Source organism: Benincasa hispida, chromosome 4 (genome assembly GCF_009727055.1).
Source record: "Benincasa hispida cultivar B227 chromosome 4, ASM972705v1, whole genome shotgun sequence".
Lineage (NCBI taxonomy): Eukaryota > Viridiplantae > Streptophyta > Magnoliopsida > Cucurbitales > Cucurbitaceae > Benincasa > Benincasa hispida.
In genome coordinates, this window is record NC_052352.1 from 18,569,540 (window position 1) to 18,594,160 (window position 24,621).

Genomic DNA, 24,621 nt, shown 5'->3' on the forward strand with positions numbered 1-24,621 from the left:
ACATTGTTCAAGACACAGAATCAGCCCTTAAGGGAGAAATTTATCTACTTACTCCTGCTCTGGGGAATGAGTGAATTCCATCTTGTGTAGCTGAGTTCCCAGCTCCCCAATAAGACAAATCCCCAAAATGGTAGGTTTGTTGAGTCGGCGATCTGGCCACTCTCACCTATACAAATCAGAGGATTACCCTCATAAGCAGGAATTCACAACTCACTCAGGATTAAGGTCATGTTACCTATGGTCATCCTAGTGAAATGAAAGTCTCTATTATGAACGGTGTTATATAATGAGACTAAACATTTTGTGGTCCGATCTTATACAAACTCCTTTGTATAGAATATCTCCACTCGCATGTCTAATACATGAATGATCAGGATCAAGTCATTTGTAGCACTTTACAACAATTGTAACACTTACAAAGTGGATCATATTCGTAGTGTAACATCTAAATGGTTTGTAGTATATGGATAAGCTGGGTACCTTATCCTGGTGACACTACAAGTATAGCTCGCTTTGTTGGTGTTACAATTTTTGTAAAGTGCTACAAATGATCTGATCCTGATCATTCATGTATTAGACATGCGAGTGGGATATTCTATACAAAAGAGTTTGTATAAGACCAGACCACGAAATGTTAGGTCTCATTATATAACACCGTTCATAATAAAGACTTACATTTCATTAGGATGACCATAAATAACATAACTTGAATCCTAAGTGAGTTATGAACTCCTACCTATGAGGGCGGCCCTTTAATTTATATGGGTGAGAGTGGCTAGATCACCGACTCAACAAGCCTACCATTTTGGGGATTCGTCTGATTGGAAAGCTGGAAATATAGCTACACAAGATGGAATTCACTCCTTCCCCAAAGCAGGTGTAAGTAGAAAAATTGCTCCCTTAAGGGCTGATTCTTGATCTTGAACAATGTGGCATCACACCCTCTCCTGGCCTGAGAGGGTTTTAGTCATAGTAGGACTATGATCTATTATTCATTAGAGGAATCAGTGGTACTTAAAGAGTTAGATGTAACTACAAGGGCAAAACGATAATTTGGCCTAGTTATACATACGAGCAATTTGTGAAGGGTCATCATACTGTTGATTGGTTATATCCAATGGATATAGAAATATATCTGTAGTGCGAAGAGTGCAACTGTCGATCTTTAGTGGAGTGCCTGATAGTTAACGCATGGTCAATAATGTAATTAAAGAGTTTAATTAATTATTCATGTACCATTGGAGCTTCAAGCTACAAATCCATAAGGTCCCTTTTGTAGTTCAAAAGAATTCAGTTGAGAATCAATTTTTGGGTTACTTTGAATTGTTCAAATTAATAAGAGGGATTTAATTATATAATATATAATATATTTAAATTGTTTCAATTATATTAGATATAATTGTCATAATGTATTTGATACATTATAGTTTAATGGGAGGAAATAAATATTTGAATGAGATTCAAATATATTTTCTATGAATATAATTCATAGTTATTAAAGTTAATATAAATATGATTTATGGAGAATTGAATCAAGGGATTATGGAGAATTGCTCACAGTAGCAATTTTGTTGAAGAACACTTTCTTCGTCACGAATTTTCTCAGAAATTCTCTCTTGAGTGCATGCCCGAAATTCACTCCAAACTCTTCAATATATTGCAGACCATCATGCAAGAAAAAGAGTTGCATGAGTTGCAGCTCATGCTTGGAGTTACACAAGGCAATGTGATGGATTTTGTATGAGCAAGTAGAAGATAGATAATGGAATATCTCAATATTCCATTTTGCATGATATTTTCCAATTTTCCAATTTTATCTCAATACCAAAACTTGATATTTAAAATCCATTTTGATTTTAAAACTAAAAAATTTTAATTTTATAAAATTAATTTTTACATAAAACTTAATTAATTTAATATCAAATATTAAATTAATTTTACACACATCCGTCTTTATATATTTAAATCATATTTAAATATAAATTCTCCTATTCTGTTTAATTCTCAAATTAAACATGTAATTATATCTCATACAATTATTAATTCCCTTAATTCTAATTTGAAGGTTTCAAATTAACTTATCACGCTATTCTAGAGCTAGTTTAATTACGAGCTAGTAGGGAGACTTCGCAGACATACAGATCATGGGCTTCAACGATCTAAAATTAATTGGCTAAAGTCATTAGACCAAATTAACCCTCATTCGTTAACTAATGGGTCACTCCACTAAAGCCTATAGTTGCATTCCCCCCACTGTAGATATATTATGTCCACATGATTTAATCATAATCAGCAAGTCGGCCCTTCACAGGTTGGTCATAATAACGGTTGGGTCAAATATCTGTTTTACCCCCGAGATTATATCTTATTCCTCAAGTTTCTACCGATCCTCTAATGAACAACTGGTTTGTGATCCAATCACTAAACCAAACTCTCTCAGCCCAATGAGAGGGTGGGGCCCCTTGTTCAATACCTGGATTTAGTATTTGAGAGAACAACTTTTCTCTTATCCCTAAATCTGGTAGGCGTGAACTCCGTCTTGCACCCTATGTCCCCAGCTATATACTAGTTCTTACCCCTGAAATGGGAGACTTATTGAGTCGGCACTATTGAGTCAACCCTCACCTATGCAAATCTAAGGATAATCCTGTATAAACAGGATTTCATAGCCAACTCAGGATTAAGATCAAGTTACCTAGGTCATCTAGGTGAAATAGTCAGCCTTATACAGTAAACAGCGTTATAAAGTAAGAGTGACTTTTTTCTTGGTCCGATCTTATGCAAACTCATTGCATAGGACGCCCTCACTCCTCATGTCATAACATGTACGAATTAGGTTCACATCGTATGTAGCACTTTACAACTCTTTGTAACAACTACAGAGTAGGCCGCATCCAATAGTGTTACCAGAATAAGGTGTCCAACTTTATTCATGTATTAAAGATCATTTTGACTATTTATTCGAACCTGATCCACTCTTATGCCTCCATATAAAGTACAAGTATTCATGTAATAGTCATGGGTCTTCGTTTATTGGATTTAGACTTTCATACAATTTATAAAATCAATAATAAATTTATTGATTATAAAAAATTGTTTATCATTTTTATAAACTCCGAGTTTTAGGACATAAAACTCAACAGATACAATATTAAAACTATAGTTATATGTTATATTTGATATAACATATAATTTAATATAAATATAATATGCTAAGTTAGTTATCATATTTATTTATATTATTTTATTATTATTTTGAATAATAACTTTCCATCTTTTCTCTCCAACCACCTTAATGGGTAGTTATTATTTTATGGTAAAAGGAATAAAAGAAAAAAAAAATCATTCTTCCTTGAAAAATTGTTGAACGATTGAGAAAAACTTTTGTGTTCATGATTTCTTCAAAGCTTTCTCAATCTTCTTCTTCCTCCACCCAAACTATCCCTCCTAACCAAAATAGTCAGAGTCCACCACTCCTATGTTCTCACCTTAAGAATACACAGGACTCTTTTTGGTAGTGTCCGATTGTTTGGTTCGAGAAAATCTTGAAGAAGGTTTTCAAGAAGTTGTTGTTTCTGTTTGAGGTTCATGATTGTTTGAGGGAGGTTTCGTGAAGAAAAGGTTCTTCAAATGTGATATCTCTTGAACCCTTTTTCTCGTAAAAAGCATGCCGTAATTTATTTTGAATGCATATATCTTGTATGTTTACTGTAAATTTAGTATTCAATAATTAATAGAATTTGAACCATCCACTTCCGCTCAAAGATCTCCTCAAATGAGTTCCTTCAAGCTTAATGAGAGGAAATAAATGTTTGAATAAGATTCAAATATAGATTCTATGAATTGGATTCATAGTTGTTAAATTTAATATAAATGTGATTTATATTAAATGTCATATAAGATAGAAAAGAAACTATAGGTTATACTGTATGTGATACCATATTAAAACTATAGGTTATATGTTATATTTGATATAACATATAATTTAATCTAGTAGATATTATATATACTATATATATATATTAAATTTTATTTTGCAAAATAAAAATAAGGAAGGGAGTTACAACTCCCTTCTCCCTCTTTTCTCTCCACCCACGTAAGTGGGTGGTTGATATATTTGGCATATTGAAAAAGAGTTTTTCTTCTTCTTAGTGGGAGATCGATTTTGGCAGTGAAAAAAAAAACAACAAAAGAGTTATGTGTGAGTTTGAGTTGTTAGTGAACATTCTCAAACCTTCCTCCTTACCACTAAAATTTCCTCATTCTAAAATAGCCAGAGCCCACCACTCTCGGGTTCTCTACCTGAGAATACTAAGGAAGTCTTTGTGGTTGTGTTCGTTCTTGTTCGAAGTTTTCTTGAAGAAAGTCTTCAAGTCGTTCGTATGTTGTTCGAGGGAATCTTGAAGAAAGGTCTTCAAAGGTAAGGTTTCTAAAACCTTTATATAGCATGCTGTAATTTTTATATATAAATGCATATCTTGTTCTTGTTTTACAAATCTCACATTCAATGAAAAATGGAATTTGGGACGTTCTTGCTTCCACTTACGATTCCCTTTAGAATGGATTCCTTCATCGTTTGCCCATCGAACCCTAACAATGGGGTCGCATTTCTTTTCAAACGTTCTTGCCCCAATCTCATGGCATCGAAGGTGCAAAGAGATAAGATGTCCGCTGAGTTGCCTCTATCTACTAGAATTCGATGCACCTTGATATTCGCTATGGTCAAAGACACAACTAGGGTGTCATTTTGAGGTTGGTGTAGATTTACTGTATCTTCCTCGAAAAAACTGATAACTTAATCTACTGCAATAGTAGAACATACCTCTTGAACCCTTGGAGAGAGTCGGGTCTCACGTGCTTTATTTTTTCGCTTTCTTTTGGAATCACCTCCAGCCGGACCACCCATGATAGTCATAATTTCTCTAGACAAAGTCGACGTGCAATCTCTCCAGCTTCGAGTTGTTTTGCTTTGGTTACCATTTTGGTCACCACTCTCTCCCACATATTCCTTTAGCTATCCTCGTTGAATTAGAGTTTCTATAACCTCCTTAAGGTCAAAACATTTTGCAGTGGTATGGCTATAGTCCGAATAGAAGAGACAATATTTGTCTCCATTTCTTCTGTGTGAACCAACCTTCAGTTTGGCTGGCCACTTCAACATTTCTTTGTCTTGGATCTCCATCAAAATCTATCGCACAGGGACCACTGTTGGAGTGTAACATTCAAACTTGCTAGGTGGCAAGCCTTTTCGGGTTGTCTTTTCTGGTGTCACAGGCTGTTCTTCCGTCTTCCTCTTCTTGCTCTTATGATGATCTTTCTCTTCTCATCCTCTTGATCTTTGGTGGTTCAGATGAGTGATTTTCTCTTCCTGTCCACCTTTGGAGTGAACGAGCTCCCTGGCGCTCATGTATTTTTGTGCCCTAGAAAGGAGTTCGACATAGGTCGTAGCGGCTTTCTTGCCCAAGGACTAGAGGAACTTCTCATCTCTGAGCCCAGCTACAATAGCTGTCAGGGTAGCACCATCAGTATAACCTTCAATCTACAAAGCTTCGCTATTAAATCTTTTAACATATTCTCTTAGTGATTCATTTCTCCCTATTTTATGGTGAGAAGATGAGTGGGAGGTTTTCTCTAATCTCGACCCCCTAAAAATCAAGTAATGAACACTTTTACCAGTTCTCAAAATGAGGCTATTGATCTCCTCTTTAGTTTTCTGAACCACTTTTGATAGGACCTACAAGAGTAAACGAGAATGTCTGACACTTAATAGCGTCTCGAATCCATGGAGCTTCATCCACACTATATGCTCGAATGGATCTTTCAATCATCATAGGGCTTTATGGTAGGTAATTTAAATTTAGGGGGTACTGCTACATGATCTCATCTGTGAAGGGTGAGTCTACCTGATTCAACAAATTATCAAGGTCCAACTTCTCGTGATCTTGAGCCTTTTTTATATCTCCTAGCTGGTTCTGGGTGCATTATAACTCAACTGCCTACGATCAGCTATCCACCTCTTTGTCATCTTCGGCTTGCTCTCTTTGCCTTTGGTTGATGAGATCTCGTAAATCTGTGCCTAGGTCAGATTTGTCCGTCTGTTTTATCCTTCAAGCCTATGTTCGGTCACCTCTTCGGACTGTCATTCGCCCCTGATACGTGTAAGATCTTCTGGGCTAACTCTTGGCTAGAGCATAATCTCGAACAGTAGGAGTTCGAGAATGGTGATCAACAGATGCATGCTTCTTCGGGTCTGGATTGTTCGCACGTCTATTGTTCCCTTCTAATATCAACTTCTCTGATGCCTTTGGTCCAGGAAACTCAGACTTCCCCACCCCTTTAATCATTGTACCTTTACCCTTGGTTGGGTCTCGGACAACTGGGGTGGTGCTCTGGCCCAACGGATTGTGCCTTTGCTTCCCGTCACGTTTATTTTCTTCAGGTGGGTATATCACATTCTGCCTAATGGCCTTGATGATTGGGTTTGTTCGTCTGAGCATTTCCATGATCTAGTTCAGGTTTTGACCTAAGCTATCAACCTTGTCAGCTAGAGTCATATACTTGTGAACTGGCTCATTTTCAAGGTGGTGGGTCTAACCCATGTGAGTTTATGGAACGTGTGTGGGTTGTCACCTTGGATGACATTCATGGTCCGAATCATCCCCATCAGTTAAGAGATTCTCTCTGTTCACATTGTTGCTCATGGTTCAAACACAAAATGTGGTGATAGGGTTAAAAGATTTTGTTACTTCTCTCCCCACAGACGGCGCCAACTGTTGATACCAAAAATCGCACCAATGGTAAATTTTTTTTTTTTTTTTTTTGTTTAAGGAGAGTAACTCAATATCTTAAAAAACAAAAAAAACTAACACCGGTGTGGTGTTAAGCCAAATTCACTCAATTGGTAAAAAATTAGTATATGTTTAAAAACATACCCCTCTTTTTATTGTGCCTCCAGGATTATATAGGTCATTCATTTAATAACTGAACCTAGCTTCACCTTTCGGCTTCCAAGCCATTACCAATCTTTAATTTAGCCTATTTTTCATCTGAGTCATCATTATTTGAGTCATTACACATTTCAGCCTTTAATGTGCTCGACTTTGGATAGAACTATGATGCTCAATTCACCAATTATTACTTGCAATGTAATTATAGCTCTTTAATATATCAATTGCCTAGCAAATAATTGGATTACACAAAACGGAAAAGAGCAGTTTATTAGTCTTCAAAAATTATTTATTTTTTATACATTCTTTTTAATGTAAACGCATGGCTCATGCACACCTAGGCCATACCAAAGATTTTTTTCACAACACCTAATATGGCCATACCAAACCATTTGACCATGCAAAATTCTAATATATATATATATATATATATATATATATATATATTCCACCATATCTAATGGCTAGCCAAAAAGGCCATGCAATCTTGTCACATTTGAGGCACTCTGATAGGTGGGGTCGATAAGTTACCGACCCTTTTTTTCTTTTCTTTTTTTATATAGTTGGGCTGACCTCTTTTGAGGTCAGTCAATACTGGTGACCGAGTTGCCTTGCAAATTGGGGTGGCACATTATTCTACATGGCTAAGATGCATATTTCACATTATTCTCCTAAATGCCTGAAAGCCACCCAAATGTTAATTAGCTTGGCCTCCTAGGTTGAGCTATTTTATGAGCTTGACTTGCTTTCCTCAGCTCATTCTTCCAGCTTGACTCATTCTCTTAGCTCGGCTTACATTCTTAACTCAAATGGGTCAAACTAATTGAAGCATTTCTCGGCTTAACTATCTTTGTTCACATCTTGGCTTTAATTAAATTAACTAGGTTTAATTTCACTCTCTATGGTGAGATTATTGGGAGTAGAACAGTTTATATATTTACATTTTAGAAATTAACTATTGGGAATTAGATTATAAAATTTGTTTGTATAAATCAAGATTTTATTTTGAATTTAAATTTACAACCTGAAAAACATAATAATTAATATGTATTATTTAAAAAATAATAAATAAAATACATTTAAAATATAAATTAGTATGAATTTTGAAAGCTAGAGAGTAACAATAAACTATTATGCTATTTATTACCTAGTTATTTTACCTTATCTTTTTAAATTTTAAAGTATATAATTCTTTTTTTTTTTGTTTTTTTCTACAGAAATCACTAACTTCCGAGAACCACAAAAGAATTACCTCATAGGATAGTAAGTTACATATTTTCAAAGATAATAAATATTATGTTATTATGAAACTTTTGTATCATTTTATTTCACAAACTTTATTCAACCTATATCATATGTATTATAATTTGATCCATCCTTCTATTTTTATATTTATTTATTTATTTATTTATTTATTTATGTTTAACTTTTATGTCAATTATTCCAATTTTATAATTAATTATAAGTTTATTCATTCAAAAAATCCGTTCCCTAAATTTATATATATATATATCTTAAATTTTCAACCATAAGGGGGAATGTGGTTGAAAATATTTGAGACAATTTTTAGTTTACAATGATTAACGATCAATATAGTTAGCCTTAAACAACAATATACAATTTTAAATACTATTGTTTTAAATTACTTCATTACATATCTAACAATTTTATACTTAATAAATATTCAATCAAAAGTAAAAATTTATTATAAAACTTTTTAAGTCACGTGCATTGCAGATTCTTTCGTCTAGTTATATAAAATGTTGACATTTATGTCTACAAAATTCTAAAGTTGCTTAATATATAGGTTTTAAACATGAAAATAATATGGGCTAATAAAAGAAATAGCATTTTTTTAAAGATTTATTTTGGACAATAGCAAGATGATTTTAGGTTTTAGGTTATGAAAAATAGTAAAACTAATTTGAATTTAATTAATGATTAATTATTAGATTACAAAAATACTGCGAGTATCTACAATTAATTTATTCCAAAAATACATATTTTTTAAAATTATAACAACCCAGATTTTATTGATATTTAAATAGATTTTATCAAAAGAAAGTAAGATTTCATCTAACTTCCTAACAAACTAAAATGTGATGTAAACATTTGACCGACCTAACAACACCAAAAAATATTTGGCGATTGAGATCATGCAAATTTGAAGAAACCCTCCATTGTAAACATTAGTTGGTAGAAAAAATTAATTACACTATAATTCCTCTCCATAAGTTCTTTTCCCCCTTCCTCTAAAAAAAATCGAGAATCTAAAGTATTGAGATCATAAATAAACTTAAGGAGGTATAATCATACAACACAAAGATGCGGCATTGCAAAATTTAAACAAAATCGTGGACTATGGGTAATTTGAATGAAATTCTGAACCTAAGGGTGGTATTAGCACGAACAACGACATTTTAAAGTTGGGAAGTAGAAGATTGAACGAAGTTAAGATCCTCGATTACCCGTAGACCTCCATTCTCAAATTAATTCTTTTTCAATCGAGTTTCATTGTTCTCCAAGAAGTCTTTAAAGATGAATCAACCGTGCTCTCTATAAGGTATCATCCCCTTACGATTTATTTATTAAAAAAAATGGTGGTTGAAAAGTCATAGTAAGAACAACAAAAGGTTATAGATGCTTATTTGGAAACGAATGAAAAAATAACAAATATTATAATCGATTTAGCAAAAACAAGAAGGTTATGAATGCTTATTTGAAATCGATTGGAAAACAAACAACAAAAATATGATAATCAATTTGAAAAAAATCGAAATTTTAATTAAAAAATAAGCGTTTAAAGAGTTCAAACTATTATAAATATAAAAAAGCAAAACCAATAAGATAAAAGGGACAAAATATTAAAATTAGGAAACATAAAAATACGTTAAAAAAGAAGAGAACGAAAAATAATCAGATTATTTGAGATTTGAAAATAGAATTTGAAATATACAAATATGTGGATAAAACGAAATAATTAGATAAATTTATATTTGAAAATAAAGATTTTATCAAAATTCAAGATTCAAGCCAATTGATCTCGATTTAATAATCAAATTTAATTACATTGTATTTACGGATTATGGAGGGCATTTTGGGATTTCGAGAAAATTTGATCACTTCTAAAAGATGCAATTTGTTATAACTCAAAATATTTTTATGTTTTATTATTTTTCCAAACGAAAAATGATGCTATAAATCTGAATTTCCCAAATAATAAGATTGTTGTATTAAAATACATATCAAATATTGTAGTACCAAACTATTCCAATACTAATAACACAATTAGGAGATTTAAGAAGTGCAATTTTTGTTATTTTCAAAATCACTTGAAAAATATTTTTAATCATTAGAAATTAATTTTAATAATATAAAAATTGTGTTTGAAAGTATAAAATTATACAGTGAATTAATTTCTTTTTAAAGAAGAATTAATTTCAAGTGACCAAAAAGTATATTTACAAAGTAATTTTAACTATATCAAAATCACTTATTAGAGAAGCTATCCTTTTTATCAGGAAAAGAAAGTCAAATAATAAAATAAAAACCCCTAAAATATCATCAAATTAAAGTTTGACAAACTAGTTCGTATGAACATTTTCCAAAGACGAGGAAAAAAAATGATAAAAATACATTTCATAACTATAGTATATAATGAATGACGTCAGAGTCAAGTGGTTGTTAAGAATGGAAATGAGCATATAGTTTCAGCTTTCAGCATCATAACCAAATCAATTAATCAATATAATGATAAATAAATGAAAACCCCAAGTGATGGAAGTAAAATTGGCAGAAGACAACCAAAATAAAAACTGAACTACACAGACACACAACACAACCAAGTACAAAAAAAACATTATGGAATACAACCCCAATTAGCAGACTCCACAGCTGTTGACTAACCAAAGTTAAAAACCTAACAACATAATTTTACCCAAACCAGATGACAATTTCCATAACACCATATGCATATCATCCCCCCCACCCACCACCAAGTGAAAGTATTGAGTTTTGTTAGAAACCTAGATGATTTAAACCAAGGCAATGCTGCTCTCCCCACCCGGAGGTTTGCGTACCCCGCCTAAGTAGTCTCGGGTCTCTACCTTCCCGTCTGCAAATATGTCGTTGCCACTCATCTCTCGCAACTTTGCAACACTCAACGGTTTCTCTGCAGATGATGGAGGAACATCGCCTTTGAAGATATCGTTTCCTGATAACTCAGAAAACTTCTTGTCATAAATCTTCTTCGCTGTCTTTATTGAAGGTTCTTCTCCGGGGATCACATTTCTCTGTTTTGGTTTCCCAAGTGCAGGAAGAGAGAGGAGGGCATTAGATTAATTGGAACTAGGAAGAGTAAAAAAAGCTCAAGATGATCTCTAGACTAATTAAATGACATTATATGCACTGAAGAAAAAACTTAGAAGAAAAGTAAACTAAAAAACTAAGCATAAAAGCTAACAACTACCACCTAACCAAACCCATATCATCAGCCTATCAAATAGGGCCATATGCTTAATTATTCAGAAAAAATAACCCCACATAGAGAAATCAGTGATGATTGTGCAAGCATATCAAACAAACTGGAATCCTAGGATTTCATCATTGTGACCTTTTGGCCCCATCAAAAAATTATGAAGCAAATCAACGATTAAATTAGAAAAATTCGTAAATGCACCACCCTTGTGATAGATTAGTTGCACGTATATTAACCTACTAAATCCTAGGATTTCATCATTGTGAGTTTCTGACCCATCGAGAAACTATGATGCAGACCCAGTAATGTCCACTAAAGGAGTTTGAACACGAGATCTCTTGCTCTAATACTATGTAGAATCACTACTAAACCCAAAAACTTGTGCTAATTGAGTTGGGGTAAAACTAATTATATCAATACTTTAACATGATGCACCACCCTCTATCCATATTTCCCAAAGCACGAACAAGTAGCAAGTAGGTTATGGTAAAGAACCTCACACTAAAACCCCATTTGATAACCACTAAGATTTTTAGGTTTAGTTTTTAAAAATTGTGCTTTTTTTCCACTGTTTCTTTACATCATTTCCATCTTTTGAAACATTTGAATTCTTAGTCAAACTCCAAACTCCAAAAACAAGATTTTAGAAACTATTTTTTTCTTTAATCTTCAAAACTTGGCTTAGATTTCAATAACACTCGTAAAAGTTAGGTAAAGAAAGAAAGAAATTAACCAGTGGAAGTAATGCTCATACTCTTAATTTTCAAAAATCAAAAATCGAACGGTTATCAAACGAATGGGACTTAAATTACGTAATTTTTAAGCAAAATGAGTGAATGGCGTTTGTGAGAGTGCCTTCTAAATGGATGTGTTTGAATGATAGTGACTGGAATTTCATCCAGAAAACTACTTAACTAGAGATTTGAGTGGAGTAACTACTTACATTATCAGGCTCCCCAATCTCTATGCTTCCTTTTAGATCCAAAGTCCGAGCAGTTGTTGGTCGAGGCAAAATCTCAGGAGGAGGAGCGAATATGTCATGTCCACTAAGCTCCTTGCATTTGGCATCAGAGAGCTGCTTCTTCAACTTTGCATCGGCATCGCTTTCTAAGTTGCCACTCAACTCGCGCTGCTTTGCAACCTCAGGTACACTAGTAGGCTTTTTAGGAGAAACACTACCTTCTTCACCAAATGAAATATGACTAATTCCAGTCAATGTTTGCTGCAGTTTGATCCAGCAGTCAAGATTAGGAGTTAGAAAGGAATCGCCTTAGAACCCAAATCACAAACTCGCTCACAGTTCACAGTTATCTTGTTCGATGGATACCTGGTACATACGTATTCCTGTTTTATTCTGTGAAGGGTTGGCGCTTCCAGATTCTAGCTCTTCATCTCCTTCATTAGCAACAAAAATTCCACTGCCAGTCATCTCCTTCATTTTATATCCAGAACAGGGCTTCCTGCAGTTTGCAAATTAAGTAATTGAGGCAACTCATTTAAAACTCAAACTAAGAGACTCCACAAATTAGGAGATCTGATGTATCATAACAAACCCAAAAAGGGAACTAGATAATTTTTTTTCTCCCTTGAATGTATTGGAAAACAGAAAGGATTGAAAATTTGAGATCCAATCATGAGTCATTAGAACAAAAAATAGACATGAAATGAATTAATTGGCCAAATTAACAGACTAAACAAGTAGATCCGTGGCATAAAATTGAACACAAAACTCTTTGTAAGGAATTTGATTAGCACCTAAAGAAACAAAATAGAAATTCCCTAGGTAAACAAGAAGTAGAATGAAATCAAATAATAAAGATTCGAGCTAAGAGAAGTAGAGTTAGATCTCACCTTTTGTTCAAGCTCTCGACCTCCTCATCCGTGACCTGGCCTCCAAAGACGACTTTACTAATCCCATCGGAGGGCTAAAGAGAGGGAAAAAGAAAGAGAATAAGCAGAAGAAACAGAAAAGAAGAAGAAAAGGAAGAAAAATATAGAAATGTAGAAAGTACCTGATGAGACCTGGGAGCAGAGCGAGAAGCAGAAGAAGGGAGGGCAGGAGAATCGGCGGGAGGAAGTTCAGGCCATGTGAGGAGATCTGCAGTGGAGGTGTGAGGCTTCCGAACAGGAGTAGTTCTGTCCATTGGAGAAGAAGGGAATTGGGAATTTTGTTTTTGAAGAAATGAAGAAATGAAGAAATGAAGAAATGGAAGTTAAGAGTTTTAGGGTTAGGGTTTGCTTGGAAAGCACTCTGAAGCTTTGATTTGGTGTTTTTGTTAATGGCTTCTTCTTCACTCTGGAGAAGACGAAGGAAAGAAGGAGGAAGAAGAAGGAAGCGAGAGATACAGTGGGAATGTGCCGTGGAAGCAGAGAGATGTTGTCCGTTCAAATTACCTAAATACCCTCGGGATCTGGAAGTTTCTTTTATCTTTTTCTTTTTCTTTTTCTTTTTCCCTTTTTGGTGCCGTTGGGAATGGAGAGTAGATTACAAGTGAGATAAGTAGAACGGTATTTTCTACTCTTTCTTTTTTTATTTTTTTTTAGTTATTATTTTTATTTTATGTAAAGTTTAAAAGCGCTTTAAGGTCGCCTCAAAAAATGGAAAAAAAAAAGCGCTTTAAGATATTTGAATTTTGAAGCGCCATTTTCATTTATAATGTGAAACGTAAATTCTAATGCCCCGCACGTGCCCCCGAAATTACTGTTCCTCGTTTTTGCTTATAAGCCTTATCTTTATTTATTTTAAGTGTGAAAAATAAAATGGACCAAACTCAACTACTATAGTACCTGTATTATCTTGTTCGATTATCTCACTTCACGTATCATGAAAAAGAAAAAATATATATATTAGTCTCTAGGTTGTGTCCCAAATTGAACGCACATACTAAACTTGTAATTCAACTGTTCTATAGTTTTAACTTTTATGTGTGTCGATTCTCTGTACTTTAAAAAGTTCTTAAATTTTGTATTAATGGGATAACATTGTTAACTCAACTAGTTTAATGCTCGTTTGATAATCATTTTTTGTTTAGCTTTTAATTTTTAAAAATTAAGTTTATAAATCTTACTTCCACCATAATTTTTTTTGTTATCTACTTCCACTCTTTAAAGACTTGTTTTTGTTTGTGAAATTTGATTAAAAGAACCAAATATTTTTTTTAGAAAGGTGAAAAATATAACAAAAGCCTATAAGCTCTACTTCTACTTATAAGATTCGTTTTTTTATTATTTACTTGGTAATAGAATTTTCAAAATTCAAGTGTCTTCCTCAAGAGAGCAATGGAAAAATTATTATTAATTACACCATGAATCCAATACGAAAAATTAGAAATTTAACTTCTCCCTAAATCTTCCGAATTGAAAGAAACAAATAAAAAACAAAAGTATTTGATTCCAAACACGAGGAAAAAAAGAGAAATAGACGACTACAAAATGTCTTGCCTGAGGGGGGCCTTGTGTTGAAGCCATGTGTTGGCCAAGCCTCATGGTGAGGCTAGGAAGACAAGGTGACATGCACGGCAAAGGGCTAGGTGACCTTAGGCGAGGAGACTGAGCATGCGTTAAAATGCATTGGCAAGAAGTAGGGCTATGCGCCAACCGTGAGGTTAGACATTGGTCGCAAGGAAAGCATTGAGGCAAGGCTATGCGGCCAAGGGAAGGGTTGTGCGTCCGAGTGGGGTATGCGGTCATGAGGCTATGTGGCCAAGTGTGGGTAGGTGTTGGGTAAGCTATGCAGCCAAGTGAGGTAAACATTGGGTAAGGTATACGACCAAAGAAGGGTGGATGCGTTGAATAGGTAAGCTTGGAGAACAAGTTTGGGTTGACAGCAAATTGGGACATGGCTGAACCAAGTGAAGTTTGGGCTAAACCTAGGATGAGATGGGCGCATGGTAGGACATGCAAGGTTGAGAGGACACCTAAAAAAAAAGGTATGTATTGGCCTATGCAAAATGAAGACACTTCAGCCAACATGCAAGGAGGTGTCAAGGGAGATGCGTTGGCACATACATGTTGAGGACAACTGGACATGCAATGATGGTGAAGTGTCAAGCATTGGTGATTTTGAGACCACTGTAAATAGGGTAGCTAGAAGACAGTTCTCACAATTAACTCATGCAAATCAAGTAAAATTTATGTGAAAGTGTTGAGAGATGAATGTATTAGGTGATCCTAAGTTGCCATTTGATTTGGAGAAATGAAGAGTGAGAAAATTGTGTTGGAAGGTAGAAAGGTCAACTAGTCGCATAGGCAGGCGCCCATTTCCCACTCCATTGCCTAGTGCACAGCACATGCATGCATGCGCCTATTACACATCTAGATGTGTATAAGAGACAGGCACATGCATGCATGCGCCCATTACAAGGCGTACCTTTAAGACGACATGGACGCCCACGCAATGCACAGCTGAGCGCATGCCCGTGCATGCTACGCTGCCCAGCCCCTCACACATGCGCTCGCCCATGCCACGCCCGTGTCATATCGCGCCTGTGCGAGGAAGTGTCGCCCACTTGCGTGCAGCCTTGCGCCCGTCCTGCACATTGACTGCTCACACCGCCCACCAACCTACATAATTTACCTAAAAGGTTGTATTTCTGGAAGTTAAACCTATTTTTGGGTAAGTTAAGGTAAGTCAAAATATTAAATTTGAGGATACATTTATTTAAGAAATTAGGCTAATTTAGGATTTCCTTGAATTAAGTAAAATTCAAGAAAATAGGATCACAAGCCGTTCTGGGAAACAATAGGAAAAGTCACAACAAATACTGTAAGTGGTTCCTACTTTTATATGATTTGTGTGAGGTCGTCTATCGCATAGACAAGATGCTTGATTGTTTAGGTAAAGTATACGATCGTGTAGGAAAAAGTAAGCGATCGTCTAAACGATCATGTATGAAAAGGTAAACGATCATATAAACGATCGTGTAGGAAAAGGTGAGCAATCGTCTAAAGATCGTGTAGGAAAAACTAAGCGATCGTCTATACGATCGTTTAGTAAATATCGGGAGCTAAACGATCGCTTAGGAAAAGGTAAACGATCGTTTAGTTAATAGCGCGAAGGTGTAATCGATAAGCGATCGCTTGGCAATATTGTATATGTAAACGATCGTGCAGACACTATCGTATAGGCACTGATTTTCTAAACGATGACACTCTCTTTAACACAATGTATGTGCCTCCATGCTCAACACATCGTCAACTATTTATGCATCTCAAAGTGATCTTTCAATACACTCATCCGTTATTTAGAACAGAAGAGACGACGTCCCATTTCCTTTATAACCGTCCAATGAATGTGATCTCATCATATTCATACTATATAAATTAATATCATATATTAATTATAATATTTTTCTCTACTAGATATAAATCATATTTATATCCAATTTCCTCCAAAATGTATCTAATACATAAAGTTAATTATATCATATTTAATTAACTCATTCAATTATATCATATATAATCGAACTCCCCCTTGTCAATTTGAACATTTCAAACGGTCCTAAAAATTGACTCTCAACTTGTATCCAAGCTACCAAGGGGACCTTATGAACCTATAGCTCGAAGCTCCAACAGTACGTGAGTAGCTGACTAAACTCTTTAGTCACGATATCCATCATTCGTTAACTACCAGACATTCCACTAAAAACCGACAGTTGAACTCTTCTTGTCATAGATATATTTCTATGTCCATTGAATATAACCAATCATCAGTACAATGACCCTTCACAGATGCTCATAATTATAGAGGCAAAACGGTAAATTGGCCTGTTAAGAACATCCTCAAGTAGGTATCCTAACCCAGGCCAGGGTCACTGGACTGCGGTTAAGAACATCCTAAAGTATCTTAGGAGAACGAGGGACTACATGCTTGTGTATGGGTATCAGGATTTGATCCTTACTGGATACACGGATTTTGACTTTCAAACTGATAAAGACTCTCAAAAGTCCACTTCGGGGTCAATATTTACTCTTAATGGAGGAACTATAGTATGGCGGAGCACTAAGCAGGGGTGCATCGCCAACTCCACGATGGAGGACGAGTACGTAGCAGCTTGTGAAGTTGTTAAAGAGGCTATTTGGCTCAGAAAGTTCTTGACAGAGCTAGAAGTTGTTCCAGATATGTCTAGGCTCATCACTCTCTATTGTGACAATAGTGATGTTGTGGCAAACTCCAAGGAGCCCAAGAGTCATAGGCGCGGTAAACACATAGAGCAGAAGTATCTGATCCGCAAGATAATGCATCGAGGAGACGTGATCATCACAAAGATCGCTTCAGAGCAAAACGTTGCTGATCCGTTTACAAAGGCTCTCACGGCTATAGTGTTTAAGGGTCACCTTCAGAGCATAAGTCTACAGGACCGCCCACGGCTGGACTAGGGCAAGCTGGAGATTTTGTTGTACTGGGTTTTTATACCCTAGTTTATTATTTTGTACCTGTTTACTTGTACTCCCCACTTCGTTTTAGGATAAGTGGGAGATTGTTAGGGTTTATGCTCTAAAGTCTCGTATCATGTAGTTTGTAAACAACTTTGTACGAACATTTGTGATGTATAATATAAATGATATTTACTTCATTACTTGACTTTGCACATTTAGATGTTTTTTTATTTTACCACAAACCAATAAACTTAATATCCCTGATTGTCTTTATGTAACTTAAGCATGTATGTAGTGACATACAAGTGGATCATGTCTTAAGTGACAACCAAAATAGTCTGTAGTGTATGGATATAGGAGGAAAACCCTATCCTGGTAACACTACGAACGCGGCCTGCTTTGTGGAATTGTTACAAATGTTGTGACTTGTCACAGATGGTCTGATCTTGATCATTCGTGTAGTGGACATGTGAGCGGGGGCATCTTATACAAAGAGTTTGTATAATACTTGACCTCGAAGTGATAATGTCTTGTCACATAACTCTGTTCATGACTGAGACTTCACTTCACCAGGATGACCATAGGTAACATGACTTCAATCCTGAGTGAGTTGGGAACTCTTGCCATTGAGGATGGTCCTTTTATTTGCATGGGTGGAGTGGCCAGAACACCGACTCAAACCTACCATTTTGAGGATTCGTCTAATTTGGGAGCTGGGAACTCAGCTTCACAAGATGGAGTTCATTCCTTCCCCAAAGTAGGGGTAAGTAGATAGATTACTCTCTTATGGGCTGATCATAGGGCTTGAACGATGTGGCGTCACGCACCTTCTCATGACCCAAGAGGTGTTCACACATAGTAAAACTATGTTGTATTGTTCAGTAGAGGGATCAATGGTACTTAAGGAGGAAGATGTAATTACAGGGGCAAAACGGTAAATTGGCCTACTGTAATTACGAGCATCTGTGAAGGGTCATCGTACTGATGATTGGTTATATCCAATGGACATAGAAATATATCTATGGCAAGAAGAGTTCAACTATTGGTCTTTAGTGGAATGTCTGACAGTTAACGAATGGTGGATATCGTGACTAAAGAGTTTAGTCAACTATTCACGTACCGTTGGAGCTTCGAGCCATAGGTTCATAAGGTCCCCTTGGTAGCTTGGATATAAGTTGAGAGTCAGTTTTTGGGCCAGTTTGAAATGTTCAAATTGACAAGAGGGAGTTCGATTATATATGATATAATTGAACGAGTTAATTAAATATGATATAATTAACTTTATATATGAGATACATTAATTTAGAGAAAATTGGATATAAATATGATTTATATCTAGTAGAGAAAAATATTATAATTAATACATGATATTAATTTATATGTTATGAATATGATGAGATCACATTCATTGGACGGTTATAAAGGACATGGGATGTCGTCTCTTTTGTTCTAAATAACGGATGAGTATATTAAAATATCACTTTGAGATGCATAAATAGCTGACGGTGTATTGAGCATGGAGGCGCGGACATTGTGTTAAAGAGAGTGTCATCGTTTAGAAAATCAATGCCTGCACAATTGCTTACATATACGATATTGCTAAGCGATCGCTTACCGTTTTACACTTTTGCGAGTTATTAACTAAACGATCGTTTACCTTTTCCTAAGCGATCATTTAGCTCTCGATAGTTTTTTCTACACGATCGTTCATCTTTTTCCTACACGATCGATTATACGATCGCTTACCCTTTCCTACACGATTGTTTAGACGATCGCTTACTTTTTCCTATACGATCGTATACTTTACCTAAACGATCAAGCATCTTGTCTATGCGATAGACAACCTCATCTCCCACTTGCTTGATCGTTGTGTACGGTCTCTCTTCCTCCTTCCCTCTACTAAATTCGAACAAAGCCCACAATTTGGATTCTTACTCCAAGAATACTAAGAACTCTGAGTGGTGGTGTCATCTCCATTTCCTTCTGTCCAAGTGGTGATTGTTCGAGGTAGACGGTTGGGTTTTAGACTCGTTGTGAAGAAGAAATCTTCATCTAGTATGATCTCTTAATCTCTTTAGCATTATGAATGCATATTAGTATGTTTTGAATGTACATGTGGTAATTACGTCACAATGAATTGGAAAGATCCGCTTCCACTTGTAGGTACTCTTGACTAAGAGTTCCTTCAGGTGAAGTGTCAAGCATTAGTGATTTTGGGACCACTATAAATAGGGTAGCTAGAGGACGTTAGTTCTCATAATTAACTCATGCAAATCAAGTAAAATTTGTGTGAAAGTGTTGAGAGAGGAGGTATTAGGTGATCCTGGGCTACCATTTGACTTGGAGAAATGAAGAGTGAGGACATTTTGTTGGAAGGCAGAAAGGTTAACTAGTCGCATAGGTAGGCGCCCATTTCCCACACCATCGCCTGGCGCACAGCGCATCCTATTACAAGGCGTACCTTTAGGACGACATGGAAACCCGCGCAGTGCATGACTGAGTGCATGGTCGTGCATGCTACGCTGCCCAACCCCTCACACATGCGATTGCCCATGCCACATCTGTGTCACATCGTGCCCGTGCGAGGAGTGTCGCCCACTTGCGTGTAGCCTTGTGCCTGTCCTGCACATTGATTGCTCACACCACTCACCAGCCTACATAATGCACCTAAAAAGCTGTATTTTTGGAAGTTAAAGCTATTTTTGAGTAAGTTGAGGTGGGTAAGTCGAAATATTCAATTTGAGGATATATTTATTTGAGAAATTAGGCTAATTTAAGATTTCCTTGAATTAAGTAGAATTCAAGAAAATAGGATTACGAGCCATTCGGGGAAATAGTAGGAAAAGTCACAACAAAGACTGTGAGTGGTTCCTACTTTTATATGATTTGTGAATTTTGTGTATATATGCTAATTTACATATATATGTAAGGTTTGGAAATGGGCATGATCGGAAAACGTGTCTTCCTGACTTTTGTTCATTAATTCCATTATTGATGTGGTTATGTTGTTTTGTTAGAATGATTGTTGTACCTTGATAACATGAATTGATGGGAAACTAGGATTGTAACCCAAGAAATATTAGCGTGCCTTAAAGCACGACTAATGGGATATTTTCGACATGTGCACATTCGACGGGCTAAGTGGGTATTGGAATTGTGTTTCTCGAACTTGTGAATTGTTTCCTCAACTTGCATATTGGAAATAAACGGGATTACTTGGGAAACACATGATCATGCTAAGAGGAGCCAGTTACCAGACTGGAAGGATTTTTGTTGTGTGTTGTGATGCTTGATTGTGGATTTTGTTTTCCAAAAATTGAATTTTCAAAGCAAACTTATTTTCCTATAAATTATACCACTCATTGGGCTTCAAGCTCACGTTTTTCAATGTTTTATTCCCCATCTCCTCTAGGTAGTGGAAAAAAGACGTTCTGGAAGTGTCACTCAAGTCTGGAATTGCCATTCTCCCAAAGCGAAATCCTAAGTTTAGTCATTATTAAAAGTCACTAGGGCTAGCTAGGAGCAGGAATGTTTGAGTATGAACTCTTGAAATTGACATTAAAGGTTAATTGTAATATACATAGTTGTTATCCTGTGAGTTGGTTTAGGGATGGATAGTAGGTGCCACAAAGGTGGTGTCTGCTGTCTTCACATCTCCTTTTGGGTCGAGGTGAACTCGGAAGGGGGTGTGATATCCTAACATCATATTCAACCACAATAAAAAAGAAAAAGGGGATATCAATAGATGATAGATCAAGAAAGAAAGTTGAGGCCGTCGATAAAATCGAAAGTTTAACCCTATTAAAATCATCAATTTGAACGTAGTTTAGTAGATAAGGTAATGATTATCATTTTCATGGTCGTTAGATTGATATCCCACCCCTTTTAAAATTTTAAAATATAAAAATAAAAAGTCTATTCAAACCCTTTTAAAAAAAACATATATAAAATAGATGTATTTTGCTCTAGTTCTTATAGAATCTCCATAAAAACGTACACTTTAAATTGATATGACCTTAGAAGTTTATAGACTTATTATAGACTAATTAGAAAATTTTTATAAGCGTATGGACCAATTTTATAATTCAATCTTTTTATTATTGCAAATAACTCCTTGGTGTAGGACTTTCTTCCACCTTTAAATTACTATAGGTACCAAAAGAAGGAAACAAGTTACGTAGAGAGATAAAGCCATCTCTCTCTCTTCTATTCCTTTTTTCCTTTCAAAAATATATATATAGTTTTCGTTTTTTAAATTGATTTGTTTGCATATGGTTGGTTGCTCTCCAAAACTTGAAAATTCTTTAGAATACCAATAGGGATTTTTTAAAATTAAGTAACATTGTGATAAGAACAATTTTGCCTCCTCTTTCTCCCATTCGGTTTTTTTTATTTATTTTTTATGTTAAAATTTATTTTTAAAAAAACAAAAAACAAAAATATTTTTTTTGGTTTCTTTTGGAAGTAATGGGATTGAATGGAATACTTTTGCTCAATTGATATTGCCACAAAAGAGAAAATGATGATTAAATTGTTTAGCATTGAGTCTCTACAAATGCACAAACTGTTTATAGACAATCAAAAATATGCATTTCATTCTCTCTCTCTCTCTCTTTTTTTTTTTTTTTTTTTTTTTTTATCAAATTGGAACATATTAAAAATTAGCATATTTTGATAAAACCCTTCATATTCGCCTTAAAATACATTTCACCTTTATTGTCCATAATTAAGATGAAAAAACGGTTTAGTGCCTTTGATGGAAAAATTGTAAAAATTAATGAGAGAGACAAATATTAAAAACAAACAAACAAACAAGGTGGAATTGGTAAATTTTTGGTGAGAGTGAGGAGAGAGAAATGAAACTTCTAAATAAGAATTTGAAGAGATAGTAAGGACAATTTAGGTATTATATAATAATATTTTGGACAAAATAGTCTAAAAAATATTCTCCATTTAAGCCACTTTTAATATAGTAGAGATTTATTTATCAAGTCCTTGAAGAAAGCCTAATTGGTCATTTGTCATCAATGTTATACTTGAATATATTTATACACTGTGTCTTAAATAGTTTACTCCTAAGAGATGACTTTGATGTTAAATTATAAGATTAATTTAGATTTTGAGCTATAAAATATATCTACTAATTCCTTAAACTTTTTAGTTTAGGTCTATATTCACAAACATTCAAAGGTTTTTAACCAAAATTATGTGCCACCAGATTCCTGAAGTTTCAATAATTTTGGGTCTATTAATTATCGACATATTCAACATTTTTATATGATACAAAGTCGACACAATTTAGAATTTTGTCACATATAAAATTTAATTTTACATATAATAGATAGATGAAGTTTTAAAAATTTTAATATTTCAAAGATTTATTAAATATTTTTAGAATTAAGAGACATATTAAACATTTTGTGAAATTCACAAACTTAAAATTATAAAAGTTTGTAATTTAACCTACACAATTGTTGGGTGAAAATTTAATTTTCAAAACAAAGAGAGAATCAACTTTTTGGTTGGAGAATCTCACATCCTAAAATTTGGTGGTGGAAGTCTCCTTTATTTACTCCAATTTTGAGTTTTGGATTTGGTCTCCAAGGGTACCCATGTTTTGGAGGGAGGGAGGAGATAGACCAACATGGGTTTAGTGGACGTTCTACCTGTGCCACCGTTTGGTCGTGTGTGGTGATTAATTTTAATAAAAATATTATTTTATTTTTTTTACTATTATTTGTGTGTGATGAACCGTAGGAGGGGCCTTCAGTAGTTCGAAGAAGTACAATTGTTTCTTCACTTATCACTTCTTTTCCTCTCCCTCTCCTCCTCTATCTTAACTTTCCGAGCGGTGGGTCGTGTGTTCTTATCGATAATGGTGCATTTTCGATCGGGTTCTTTTAGCTGTTTTATCATAGGGACGACGTGACAATTTTCAAACCTACTTGTACACTTGGGCAGAGCCGCGAAACGTCTTAAAGAGAGCGAGCTTCGCGACTCACCTATAATGAGTTTCTATTTTACAGATTTTGCTCTTCGCTTGACTGCCGTGCCTTGACAGTTTACTATTTATCATTTTGAGAGTCCTGCCGTTTCCAACAATATATATACATATACAAACCTACAATGAAATAAGAATTTATGTGGGGCAATAGAAAGTCAAAGCTGCCAAGTGCCAACCAAAGTTGTGACTTTAGAAGGGCTAACCCAAATGATATGCCTGTACTTTACAACTCCCTCCCTCTGTTTCTCTTCTTCTTTTTTTTTTTTTTCTTTTTTTTTCTTTTTCATGAATGATTTCCAAAAGAAAAAAAATACATTTTGAATTCTAAATTTTGAATCTAATTTTTATTTGGTCCATACGCTTCAAACTGTTACACATTTAGGTCTTATTTGATAACTATTTAATATTTGTGTTTGTTTGACAATATTTCACTTTTTAAAATCAGGATATTATTATCCAGGGGACTTTAAAATCCATCTAATATGAAATTTTTAGTACCTTCTATAATTGTGGCATTTTTACACCTGGGAGATGAATGAAGTCTTATTAATTAATAAATTAACCTCAATTAATTATTACTATTAATTTTAGGGATATTTTCAAAAATAGAAAAATAAAGGAAATTATTTACACAAAATAGCAAAATTTTAATTTTAATTTTTATAGAGGCTAATAGAAGTCTATTAGTGTCTATCAATGTTTTTTTTATTATTTCGGGAAGTAATTTGACATTTTTTCTATCTATGAAATTTTTTTCTTAGTTTTAATTAATTATTAAATATAAATATATTATTTAGACTTAATAAATTTCAATT

General features: G+C 34.6%; 1 protein-coding gene across 1 annotated transcript; it reads right to left on the minus strand.

The window, feature by feature from the left end:
* Positions 1-10,631: 10,631 nt before the first annotated feature.
* LOC120075008 lies at positions 10,632-13,803 on the minus strand. The gene is made up of 5 exons (XM_039028143.1): positions 13,437-13,803; positions 13,276-13,349; positions 12,752-12,884; positions 12,368-12,646; positions 10,632-11,239 (listed from the first exon to the last, which is right to left on the minus strand). The coding sequence occupies exons 1-5, from the start codon at positions 13,566-13,568 to the stop codon at positions 10,982-10,984; spliced, it is 876 nt and encodes a 291-aa protein (XP_038884071.1). The 5' UTR covers positions 13,569-13,803; the 3' UTR covers positions 10,632-10,981.
* Between the last annotated feature and the right edge of the window lie 10,818 nt (positions 13,804-24,621).

What these genes read in the sequence shown, in the direction of transcription:
- LOC120075008 (XM_039028143.1), bottom strand. Translation starts at nt 13,568, where the DNA reads ATGGACAGAACTACTCCTGTTCGGAAGCCTCACACCTCCACTGCAGAT. An exon ending in GTCGAGAGCTTGAACAAAAG is followed by an intron (nt 12,885 to 13,275) that starts GTGAGATCTAAC and finishes TGCAAACTGCAG; the next exon opens with GAAGCCCTGTTCTGGATATA. An exon ending in AGATTGGGGAGCCTGATAAT is followed by an intron (nt 11,240 to 12,367) that starts GTAAGTAGTTAC and finishes AAACCAAAACAG; the next exon opens with AGAAATGTGATCCCCGGAGA.